Source organism: Corvus hawaiiensis, chromosome 10 (assembly GCF_020740725.1).
Source record: "Corvus hawaiiensis isolate bCorHaw1 chromosome 10, bCorHaw1.pri.cur, whole genome shotgun sequence".
Classification (NCBI taxonomy): domain Eukaryota; kingdom Metazoa; phylum Chordata; class Aves; order Passeriformes; family Corvidae; genus Corvus; species Corvus hawaiiensis.
The window spans coordinates 28,565,120-28,577,794 of NC_063222.1; the positions used below are offsets into that span (position 1 = coordinate 28,565,120).

A 12,675-nucleotide genomic window follows, 5' to 3' on the forward strand; every position below is an offset into this window, starting at 1 on the left:
CATGACATAGCTTTGCCCTTTGCACTGTGTTTACATATTTAAGACCTGGATCAATTCACTGAATACATTGATTCCTCAAGTTTTTCATCTGTGAGTTAAAGCATACTTACCTCTTCCACAAACGACGAGGCACAGTTCATTGTTTGAATAGTGCTTGAAAAACACTGAAAGGTCCTTTCTTAGAGAGTAAAACTGTTGACTGAATCTTCTCACTTTGTATATAGATGTTACATATTCTTGTTGTTTGTATCTGCTCCTGTTGAATTTTTGTAACTTCTAATTAAAAGAAGAATAAACTCAAGGTTATGAAATGTTAACTAGAAATCATCCTTGGTGAGTCTCTAAGCACACTGGCTTTGTAAGGGCAACACAGCACAGTGGCCTTTTCTTAATGAGAAGTTAGTGAAGGATAATGGATTCCTGCACATCCTATATGGGACTGCATGTAAGTGTGTGGCCATACCACTGAAAAGAAACCCAAAAGACAAACTCAGCATATCATACCTCAGAAAACAGGGTTGAGGTCTGACTGCCTTTGTACAACCAAACATTTTGACTTGAATTGTTTGCGTCTATTGCTACTTCTTTTACACAGTGAATCTCAGATCTTTTTTGAACAAAGTGGGACAAGAATTGGCGGCTCCTATAAAAAAGCAATTTACAAAGAATACACAGATGGTTCTTTCACTGAACATAGAAAAAGGCTTGCAGAGGAAGCACATCTTGGACTCCTAGGTAAGAGAGTAACTGTCACCCCAAGACAAGAGTCTAAAATTTTTTCATGTCAAAGATTTATGAGAGTGAACAGTCACTTTCACTGGTTAGTGAGCAGCGCCCCCACTCTCCAAGAAGTCCTCAGCTCTCCCTGTCTCCAGCAGTCGCTAGTGCCTGTGGTTTCCCCCAAGGTGTAAAGAAGCTCTTAACTGCAACACTGTCATGGTACCCAGCTTCCCTGAAGGACCATGCCATGGTCTCCAAAGGTCTGGCTCTGAATTACAAGGCCAGACTAGGTGAGTCTAGTCCTATTGATAACCTTGCTGCTTCTGGCATGGGTTGGTACTAGTGTCTGTAAATCCCTTTCCAAAGAGAGGAACTGTCCTGAAAGTCACTGGGCCTCCACGTGAACTGGGAATGGTTGCTGCTGGGCTGTTCTGTGATTCAGGCCATATGCCAGTGTCTTGGGGTGACTTTATGATGTGTATCCCATATTGCTGCCCTATGCCCAGAAATTAATTTTTGCGCTTTCTATGCCTTTAAACTGAGCCTGAGAAGAGGAAGGAAAAACCGAGCAAAACTTTTTCAAAGCAGTTTGCAGCTTGTTCAAGGTCGCACAGAGATAACGACTTTTTTTTTCAGCTGCGGCAGGAGAGCGAGAGGGAAGGGAAGTACCCGGGCTTGCTTTTCTTTCCAGTTGGTTTTCGGCAGTTTTTTTCCTCAGCTCTTTTTCCTTCGGAGAGTTGAACTTTTGTTTTCTTGGGACTTTGTTTTTTCTCCTTTTCTCTCTGCTGGACTGTTTCAACATCAGAATACATTGGGAGGAGTTTCTACTGAGGCCTTGGCCCTGGAGGTGGGCCCACCACCCCGTCCAGGCTCCAAGGAGGGGGAGAGAGAGATCTACGGAAGGACTCTGAAATTTTCCCAGGTTTCTCTCAGCGGATCGAGAGGTTTTATTATTTGGCATCATTATCCCTTTTCCTGTGTGTTGGTTAAATAAATAGTTTTTATCTCTTTCACTTTCCTTCTAGGAAAATTTATTTTTTCCCGAACCTGGTGGGGGAGGGATGGTTGTGACCTGCCTTCTCTCAGAGGATATATTTCTAAATTTGGCCAAACTGGAACAGCCAGGGACCTGGTCTGTGGCCACAGAGGCCTAGGGGCATTCCTCATGCAAGGGTAAAAGCAGCCAGCCACTGAATGCCATAAGTTTGTGGTGACCTTTACACCATTTGATAGAAATACCCTGTAATTAGACCATGTACACTTTTCTAGGACCTGTGATCAAGGCTGAAGTGGGTGAGCGCATCAGGGTGACCTTCCGGAACAATGCCAGCCGCCCGTTCAGCATCCAGCCCCACGGTGTGAGTTACCACAGGAGCGAGGCAGGGGCACGGTATGGCACTGCCCCCAGAGGTGAGCCACGGATGGGGTGCTGCAACATCTGAGCACACACTGTCTTACCTGTCCGTGTATTAAAGGTGATAAAAGAAAGAATGTTCATTAGGCATAATTCCCAACGCTGATTTCCATAATAGGTACCGAATCTCCAGCCTCTCATGTGAGTCCCGGCACTACATTTACATATGAATGGGATGTGCCAGAAGATGTGGGTCCCACAGACCAAGACCCAGACTGTTTAACCTGGCTTTATTACTCAGCTGTGGATGCAGTCAGAGACACCAATTCTGGCCTTGTGGGTCCTCTCCTGGTGTGCAGGAAAGGAGCTCTGCTTTCTTCTGGGAAACAGGTTGGTAGAAGAAGAAAAGTGGAAACCTTTGCATCATCACAGCTGAATCTGCTTTCTCCTCCCAGACTGCACCACGTTTTCTCCACATCACAGTTTCACCCATGTCCTAAGGGGAATACACAATATGAAGAAAGTGGGGTTGGTTTTCAATCTTGCTCCAGATAGACAGTCACTGCAATGTGGAAAAACCATCATCACAAGCAGCTGCTGGCATTCAAGTCTCAGCTATGATTCGAATCTCTAGGAAAATGTAGAGATTTTAAAGACCAAAATACAAACTCACTTCCAGAGGTCGTCCCTGCTGGTAGAAAGAGCATCAGCAGTAGGTACTTAGTCACCAGATACAGCAATTACTGAGCTTTGAGATTATCAGAATGAAGTATCAATGTATGCATTTACTCTATTTTGTGACTTGTACTCATAAATTATTATGAGCATAGGATTTTTCTCACTGACATTTTCTGTTCACTCATTTCTATTTTTCTTTCTACTATTTCTTCTCAACAGAAAAATGTGAACATGGAGTTTTTTCTACTTGCCACAGTATTTGATGAGAATCTGAGCTGGTATTTGGATGATAATATTTTGATGTTTACACTAAGTCCTGACAAAATTGACAAAGACGATGAAGACTTCCAAGAGTCTAACAAAATGCACTGTAAGAAAATTATTAGTTAGCCAAATATTAATTTCTACAATAGGGTTTTTACTTGTATGGTTTCATGTTTGAAGCTGGAAAGCTGTATAGTGCAGAGACATTTCATTCCTTTCCAGTGGAAAAAAACCCAGAACATTTCAGTGCAATTCAGTTTCAACTAAATGTGATAGTTCAAAGTATAATGCCAGCTGTTCAGTGTCTTGCATGGCAGTTGAGGATTTAGCATGGTTATGTACCACTTTGAGCAGATGTGCAACCACTACAAGTGCAACCAGGCAGCAAGACAAAACTGACCTCTGCTCTACAGATGATATAGCTGAAAGGAGGTTTTTCACAGAGTTACAGAGCAGTTGAGGTTGGACGGAACCTCTGGAGGTCACCTGGTCCAACCTCCTGCTCAAGTAGGGCCACCCAGAGCCACTTGCTCAAGACCATGTCCTGATGACTTCCAAATACCTTCAAGGATGGAGACACTACCATCTCTCTGGGCAGCCTCTGCCAGTGCTTGGTCAGTCTCATAATTTCCTGATGTTCGGAGGGAATCTCCTGTGTGTCAGGTGGTGTCTGTTAGTGTCAGCGGTGCTTCTGTCCCTATCACTGGGATGAGCCCGGCTCCATCGTCTTGGCACTCCCCCCGCAGGTGTTTGTACAGGTGGGTGAGATCCCCCAAGCTGCCTCTTCTTCAGGCTGAAGGGTCCCAGCTCTCTCAGCCTTTCCTTGCAGGAAGAGATGGTTTCTTGTCCCTTCATCATCCTTGTGGCCCTTTATTGCCCTCTCTCCACTATGTTCATGTCTTCCATACTGGGGAGCCCAGAACTCAGCACAGCCCTGCAGGTGTGGCCTCAGCAGTGTGAGCAGAGGGCAGGGATCATCTCCCTCAACCTGCCAGCTGGACTTTGCCTCAGAATGAGTCTTTTCTTCTTTAATAGGGCAGAACTGAGTTTCACACTGATCAGTGTTTTAGTACTGCAGAAATGTTTTTCAAGTTTCATGGAAAAAAGACGTTTTTATCCTCAGGCCCTAGCCCTGCTAGTAAGTCCTAATCTTTAAGCATATTTATTTGTGCATTTTAAAAAATGTTCCCCTCAGGGCCGTTCCTGTTCACAGACTCTTGGTGCAGAGCATTCAGTGGTACCTGTGAAGCCCAGGATTTGAAAGTTTTGCAAAGGACTATCTAGAAAGGGTTAGAAACTCAAACTAAAAAAACCCTTCTGATTGCCTCCACTGTATGGCTGGAGGATGTTGCAGGGTGTAAAGTGGGATCCTTTATGCATCCTGAATATGTGACGAGTAGAAAGCAGGGAAAGTTCCAGTTGGTCAAGGCAGCAACATGTGCTGTAGACATTGAAAAGGGAAACAGTTAGAAATTATTTTTAAACACTGGGGTTTAAAAGCTGTTTTGCTTGAATTGATTCTTTAGTTTTGTTCATGTGATATTTTATTATTGATATTTCTGTCAGTCTAAGGCATGACATTACATCTGAAGTGTTTATTAATTAATCTCTATTGCAGAATTAAGTAATATATTAATCAAGGTGGGTTTTGCTTTCTCTAATCTTCTATAGCCATTAATGGTTATATGTATGGAAATCAGCCTGGTCTTGAGATGTGTAAAGGAAGTGTTGTTTCCTGGCATTTGATGGGCTTGGGTTCAGAAGTTGATGTCCATGGGATATACTTCTCAGAAAACACATTTGTAACTAAAGGAACAAGAAGGGATACAGCAAATCTGTTTCCACATACAGTTCTCACAGCTATTATGAACCCTGACTCCGAAGGTAAATGTCTTGTTTAAAAATTTTGTTAGTAATGCAGAAACTGTTACCTATGAATGTTTTGTGCATAGTGACAAGCTTTAAGTAGCTGGTATATTGATCCTGGTGCTAAAACTGTGTACAGCTGTGTTTGAGGGGCAGCAAACTGTAAGGACGTGTTCTTAATGCTAAAGCCTTGATTTTTCTAGCTCCTCTGTATGCTGAATTTTATTACTACAAGTAGCCATACCGCACAAAGATTTTGGACCTTATATGAGCAATAACCTGTTTCTGAGTCTCCTCAAGTCTTTGTTTCTCACATGACCTCTAGGAATTTTTGAAGTGTCCTGCCTGACAACAGACCACTACACTGGGGGAATGAAACAGAACTACAAAGTGAAAAAATGCCATTGGTGGAATTCAGATTTATCTATGTATTTGCATGAAAAGATTTACTACATTGCTGCAGTGGAAGTTGAATGGGACTATTCTCCTAACAGGACATGGGAATTTGAGCGGCACCAATACCATGAGGAAAGGTACTTTGGTATATACACAGGGAAAAGAAATACAAAAAAAGCAAAGGAGCAACTCACTTCTCCTCTGAACCTTTTCCTCTTCCAAACGTTTCTAGACACACTTTCTTTTCACACATATTTTTTTGGGCTCACTTGAGTCTGTGGTCCTTCCCCAGTAGTGTTGCCATGTAATTGAGCCAGACAGCAAACTGTTTGAGAAATAGTCCAGCACAGATCTTCTGTGGGACAGGTGTAGATTTTAATGGATCCTGGGTAGTGCATGTGCATTTATTATTTACTTATGTTGGTAGTCCTTGACATGGAAAGCTTAAAATGTTCATTGTCATCATACCTATCATGACTATGTCCTGATAAACAAGTCTCTGTCTCATGTTTATTTGTGGTCTGAGTAAGGTTCTTTCCGGCCCCTCTCAATTTCATGAGCTTACACAAGATATGTCCATGATTGAATCCACTCACCATGAAGCTTGTTGTCTCGGTGTTTTATTTCCAGTACTTGAATCTCAATGAGAGAGAATTGATTGGATCAAGTAATTCCTGCCAATTAGCAGAAAAGGCTAAACAAGAATGATGAATTTCTGTGTTCCACCTGAATAACTTGAGTAGCAGATTATAACTGTATTTTGTTATTAACTTAATTGTATTTTCTTCTTTTTTCTCAGTTTGATAGCACATTTCCTTGCCCTGTATACTAGTGGACTCTGACATAATTCTAAGCACAAGTAATATGGGCTGTGCTGTTACCAGACTTTTTTCCCCCCTGTTGTGTCCAGCCCCCATGATCTCAGCAGAGCATCCCTGACATTTAACATCAGCAAGGCACTTAAGCTTTACAAGTTTTAGGCTTCATTTCAGATGTACACAAGTAGACAAAGGCTCTATTTTTCAGTATGCAAGTTGCTATGCATCTTCTTCCAATTTGAAGCATTTGCCAGGCCAAGCACTCAGCATTTTTCCAAGAACCATAGAGACTTGATCTATTTATAGTGGGGTTTTTAACCTTTTAAAGAAAAACCTCCCAGCTTAACTAGAATGTTTGCATGTTGAAAGCAACATACTAGCAGTTAACGAGATTACTCTTTCACTGAGCCAGATTCTTGCTTGATAGTTAGTTGACATACCTGCAAAAGATGTTCTAAAATACATGAAGGAATGCATTTCTTTCTTCTTCTGGCAGCCCTGGCAATCCGTTTTTAAATAAAAATGACAAATTCATTGGCTCAAAGTACAAAAAGGTAGTATATCGTGAGTACACCGATCAGACATTCAGTATTCCCAAAAACAGAGCAAAGGAGCAGCAGCACCTGGAAATTCAAGGTAAAGTCATCATGTTCAGTTTTGAAAATGCAAAAAATGCAGTGACACAAATCAGAAGATACTATTTGAGTAATATTGAGTACAGTTCTACCCACAAAAATTGCCTCAATCTAAGTGGAAAACCTACATGGAATTGCTACTTTTATTGTGGCGCTTTCCCTGCAAGATAACATTGCTTGCTTTACAAGGAAAAAAAAACCTTTTGGTTTCCTGCCTGATCAGAGGTCAGTTTTTCCTAAGTCAGCATAAAACTGGGCAGCAACATCCAAACTGACTTCAGGTACACAGTAGGTGCTCAGAACTTGAGACTTAGAGGCCTAACTTCAACATCTCAAGTCGGCACAGTGAACATTATCTTTATACAGTTTTCAGCTGAATTATGAGACAATGTTGTGAATTTGAACACAGCGAGCTGGCTCTGTCTGCCCTGATGTTTTGTAAAACCAAGTTAATCTTTCTTTTCAATCCAACAGGGCCACTGCTTGTGTCAAATACTGGAGATAAAATTATAATAGTTTTTAAGAACTTAGCATCAAGACCTTATTCTATCCATGCCCACGGAGTGAAAACAGACAGTTCTGTTGTTGCTGTAACTAACCCAGGTATCAAACCACCCTTCTTTATTTCCAGCAGGTAACATCAGGACTTCTGGTAAGATTTAGCGAGCTTCCAGATAGCAGGAAAGACATAATTTTTGTTTGTCTTACCTCAAGTTCTTAAATTTTTGATGCTGATTATGACAAACACTTCTACAGTCCAAATGCCCCTGCTAACTATTGCTATATATCTTAGTCCTTGACTGATCAGTCATTTTTTGACACAACGTGGCTGCACCTTTCATGAAAGCAAACAGATTTGGCTCCATAGGGAAAGCATAGATTATGCTATTACTTCTGAAGTTCCTCTGTGATCTTTACAAAAGATACAATCAACTTTATTAAGTATAGTGAACTGGACAGTGCAGAAACACACTCCCACACACACACAAAACTATTGTCAAGAAGAATCAGGGATCTGCAGAGGGATCTGCCATCAACTAGCCAGTGCACTAAATGGGACGTTCAAGATAAATGTAAGCTGTAAATGGAGGTAACATCAGCCTCAGGATGACCTCCTGTAGGTCAGCACACTGAAAACTTCAAAAATTAATTGATACTTATTTAATTCAGGTGAAACAAAAATGTATGTCTGGAAAATCCCAGAGAGATCTAGTCCTGAGAAAGGAGATTCACATTGTATTGCATGGGCATACCATTCAACAGTGGACATTGTTAAGGTATGTTATTGATATCAGTTTTGTTCATGTCTCCAACATACATATAGCTGAAGGAGATGAGTTTGAAATTTTTTCTGCTTTCTTCGTCATTTCCCCTATTACCATACCATACCAATTTAAGTGTTTCTTGAAAGCAAATAGCAAGAAAATCAGGGCAGAAATTGAATGTCACAGGCATTCATGGTTTTGCTTCCTCGTTGTTCTGCTGTCGGTATAGATCATCTCAGATTCCCTTCTTAGAGCTAACACTTTATAGCTTGCTCCATCTCTAATCAGTCATTTGTGGGAAAACTAACATGCAACCGTGAAACACAACTCTGCCACTTTTTACCAAGCACTAATTACCTTAACATAGTATTTTTAATGGAAATTAATGTATTCCTGCCTTTGTCTCAACAAAAACAAATAAAGTGTCAAGAAATATATTTTGAATGGAAATCAAGGTCAAAATTATAGAAATAGTTTGAAAAAAGAGCAGTAAATTAATATGGAAAAAATGTTTATTTCTAGTGAGAGATGCAGATGAGGCAGTCTTCATTGAACTTGATCCCTGGGTAGCATATAACAGTGGAGAATTAACTTTGTTTGACACTGGCTTCCCTGACATCTGTGAAGATAGTAAGAGGATTCATGTATGTCATTAAAAGTACTTCTGCTTAGTTACATCTTGCAATTATGTGGGTTTTCATCTGTCATTTCAGGACACTTACAGCGGATTAATAGGCACACTCGTTGTGTGTCGTAGACATTACCTGCCATCATTTCATACTAAAAAGAAAGTTCAATTTGCTCTTCTTTTTATGGTTTTTGATGAAAATGAGTCATGGTACTTGGATGAAAACATTAAAACCTATTCTACCAACCCACACCTTGTCGACAAAGAGGATGAGGAATTCCTTGAAAGTAATAAAATGCATGGTATGTTTCCCAATTTAGTGCATCTAGCTCTGGGAATTCTATAAAATTATATCTTTGAAAGTACTGCATATAAATTCAACTTTCTCAGCCCCCTGAATTTCCAGTTCCAGGACAGAAGGCCCGAAAAATTTTACTCAAACTGTTTGAAAACACTGCTAATGACAGTGAATGACTTTTTTCTCACAAGTTAAAAAAAATGCCTAACAACAACAAAACGCCCTAGTATATTCCCATGTTGAAGTTTTGAGCAGAGAAAGAATAAAAATGAAATTTGAAGTTCTGATTTGATGTCAGTAAACAAATGTTCTGAATATGTTGGAAAGGCTATGTGCATCCTGAGAGCATGTCTTTGTAAAGCTAACTCTTTTACAAAGAGCTGTGGGAATTGCAGATCTTTAAAATAAGATCTGCAATTCCCACAGCTCTTTAAAAACTGCAATATTAGCAATGGTGTACAGCAAAGAAATTTTCTTTATTATGTCTTTCTTTCTAGTTTAATGTGGAATATAAACACAACCATTCATAATGTGCTGTCCAAAGCCATTACTTTTGTCTCGCATTGTCTTTCAAATCTTTCAATCTGTATTACATTAGAGATCAAAAACACACAATATACAAAATCTTAATTGTTTTCTCTGTCTTACTTTCCTTCTTTTTAGCCATTAATGGAAAGGTGTTTGGAAATTTGCATGGCCTGACTATGCATGTTGGAGATAATGTCACCTGGTATCTGATGGGAATGGGCAATGAGATAGACATTCACACAGCACACTTCCATGGCCACAGCTTTGACTATAAGGTATCAGGTCTTTTTCACTTATTTCTTGCTGTATTAAGAATGAGAGGTAAGTCAAATACCAAGGACTGTTATCTATGGTGAAAAGTCACGTTACAATATTAAGCAGGGCTTGTACTTTGACCATAAGATTTTTATGCCTCAAACCTGTACTTGACCAACATACAAGAGCCAGAGAATATCTGTCAGTAGCATTTGCTCACTGGTAACCTCAGAAGCTGCTTCAATAAGATAGCTGTGAATTTTTCATGGCTGTGGTAAGACAAAAGCTATAGTTTTCCTTCATTTTCACTTAGTTGCTAGTTTATTAAACTTTGGAGCATGAAGTGGATGTACAAAGAGATGCTTCAGAAGAAATGACACACAGAAAGTGTGCTTAACAGTTTAACTGTTGCTTCTTTTTGTCTTGAAGCAAACAAGGGTTTACCGGGCAGATGTCTTCGATCTGTTCCCTGGGACATTTCAAACTGTGGAAATGACCCCACAGAACCCTGGAACCTGGCTGTTACATTGTCATGTTACTGACCACATCCATGCAGGCATGGAAACGACCTACACTGTGCTCCCAAAGGAAGGTAAGAGCCATCTAGCTTAGTAATGTTCATTATGTTTAAAGATGCACAATGGGGCTCACAGACAGGCCAGCATACTTAGAACCAGTTCAGGCACCGAGCAATATTCCATGTCTAGAAGCCAAGATGTTGCAAGCCATCTGGTCCTACTTCCCTCAGCGCTGCTCAGGAAAGTGAAGTAGCTAAAGGACTGGATGATAACTGACTATAACTTTGACTTACCATTCATGAAATCTAAGTGACATATTTTTCTATTTTAAAATAATTCTTCATGAGACAGAGTATTTCTGTACCCAAGAAGTGCCAGTAGTGTCAGACATCATCTCAGTCTTTGTTCAAAACAAGAACAGTTGCTAAATACAGCTGAATTCATCATCCCTATACAGCTGAAGTAGTGAAAAACTAAAACAGATTTTACTTTCTCAAGGGCATGTTGTAGCTTTACAGATACTATTACCTTGCTCTAGCAATATTACCAGTGAAAAATCTTGAATTTTGAAAGTTCTTGTTTCTAAAAAGTTAATACCATTTTAAAAACAGCACTTTCCAGTACTCAAAAGACAGAGCATAAGGTATTTCTTGTAGTTAATTGACAGAAAGAGAACAGTAGCAATAATTCAAAATACGTGATGTACGTATATGTATATATATACATACACACAACTATATGATTTACATTTATAGCTATACTAAAAATACAGAGTGCAATGTTAAATAGAAAATCTAATTCTATTTGATAAACCACTGGAATGTGGAACACAACCTAATTCTATTTTATAAACACTATTGATTTACAGAGTATGTTATGCCAAACCTCCACAAACAATAACAGGGCTAATTTAAGAGTACAAGAATGACATGTAAAAGGAGGCTTTCAACTTTTATCAGCACTGTGTTGGATTTTTTATTATTAGCCATCTAGAGTGCATTAAAATGTACCCTTCCATGCATCTTAAATTTGTTTTTAAATCTTACTCACAATGGCCAGAAGGTACTCAGAATCTCTGTGCTCATTTTGGACTCTGTTGGCCCCATGCACAGACTATTCTTTTGATGAAATGTAACAAAAAACTATTTTTCCCCTTCTAGACAAACAGTCTCTGTTCCCAAGATTATTCAATCAGTTCAAGTGTAAGGGCATGCCAGGCACTCAGGAATGATGAAAGCATTTTAACACAGTGATCCTCCAAAGTGTACCTTCAGTGAAGCATTTCTTGGAAAACACTCTCGTCTGGACCACTCACCTCTACGTTTTGGAAGATTTCACACAGTGGCCATGGATAAGAAAAGAACCACAGACTAAGACAGCTGAATGGATGTAACAGCTTACAAATAATTTTTTCTATAAATGAAAATAGTATCTTGCACGCGAAACAACATCTAGGTCATGGTTAATCCATGTTATTTAGCAGCTGAGGAACATGGAAGAGCTAATGAAATGTACTTTAAGTTTGCAAATAACTCTGAATAACAGCAAAATTCGGGGTATCTGTCATCCTACTGTCACATTTTACTAGATAGGTATGTGTGTAGTAACTGCTTAGTAAACAGGAATTTGGTTATCACTTTATCCATAGGTTCACACATATATAGTCTTGTATAATTAAGCAATTAACAAAATAGCTCTGTTGTTTCTGTTAAATTATCATTTTATTCAGTAGTATGTTTCAAGAGTATGCATTTAAAAGATTTGATTTCCTGTTATGAAAATAATTCCAAGGCAAAATTAGGCTGAAATAAGCCTGATGAAGTGCAGACAGTGAAGGCCAAAACTTGGTGACTATGGTACTGAAGAGCTTTGCTTTGATGACTCTTAAGTAACTCAGGAAGTGGAATCATTTTGCTGTTGCAGCCCTTGGCAAAGGAAAAAGGAAGTGTTTCCTGACAGATGAAAGTAGCAGTATTAGAGTATGGCTGATGCTGATCAAAAATGAAAACAGTAAGAGCAGACATGGTCATGCCATCCAGTTGTGTTTCAGTAACCAGTTGTGTTTCAGTAACCCAACTCCTCATGTTAGACCTGTGTCAAACGAGAGGGACAGGCAGGGAAAGCAAGACGTCTTGGCTTTATACTGCTAAGAATGAAATTGCTTCTCTGTAACAAGCCTAAATTGCTTTGGTATTTTTTAAAGATTATACTGAAACTGGCATAATACCTACCACTAAATCAGATCATTGATTTTACCTGTAGCAGGAATGCTATGTGAGTAAGTTAAGCTACTTTTGATTTATCTTTTTTTGTTAATGCATTTTAGCTGAAATATAGATGATCTCTTCTGACTGACTTCTACACATTTAAATAACATTGCAACGCCAGTGAAAACATTTGATAGAGTCAGTGTCAGCTAATTAGGCCTACAGATGGTTTAGATGATTATGGG

At 39.5% G+C, this 12,675-nt stretch overlaps 1 protein-coding gene across 4 annotated transcripts in view; it reads left to right on the forward strand.

The window, feature by feature from the left end:
- LOC125330621 (ceruloplasmin) overlaps positions 1-12,675 on the forward strand; it is a 32,942-nt gene that overhangs the window by 6,774 nt on the left and 13,493 nt on the right. For 3 of the 4 annotated variants that reach the window (XR_007205642.1, XR_007205641.1, XM_048313909.1), the window contains exons 7-18: positions 596-735; positions 1,990-2,130; positions 2,253-2,464; positions 2,972-3,122; positions 4,688-4,900; positions 5,208-5,415; positions 6,593-6,732; positions 7,206-7,334; positions 7,902-8,008; positions 8,710-8,926; positions 9,586-9,725; positions 10,135-10,297. Coding sequence is in view for 2 of the 4 variants with exons in the window: in XM_048313909.1 (XP_048169866.1) it covers positions 596-735; positions 1,990-2,130; positions 2,253-2,464; positions 2,972-3,122; positions 4,688-4,900; positions 5,208-5,415; positions 6,593-6,732; positions 7,206-7,334; positions 7,902-8,008; positions 8,710-8,926; positions 9,586-9,725; positions 10,135-10,297 (1,961 nt within the window). In the remaining 2 variants the exon portion in view is untranslated. Of the gene's footprint in view, positions 1-595; positions 736-1,989; positions 2,131-2,252; positions 2,465-2,971; positions 3,123-4,687; positions 4,901-5,207; positions 5,416-6,592; positions 6,733-7,205; positions 7,335-7,901; positions 8,009-8,709; positions 8,927-9,585; positions 9,726-10,134; positions 10,298-11,383; positions 12,579-12,675 lie in introns of those variants that run through there. The other variant, XM_048313908.1, reaches the window with a different exon arrangement.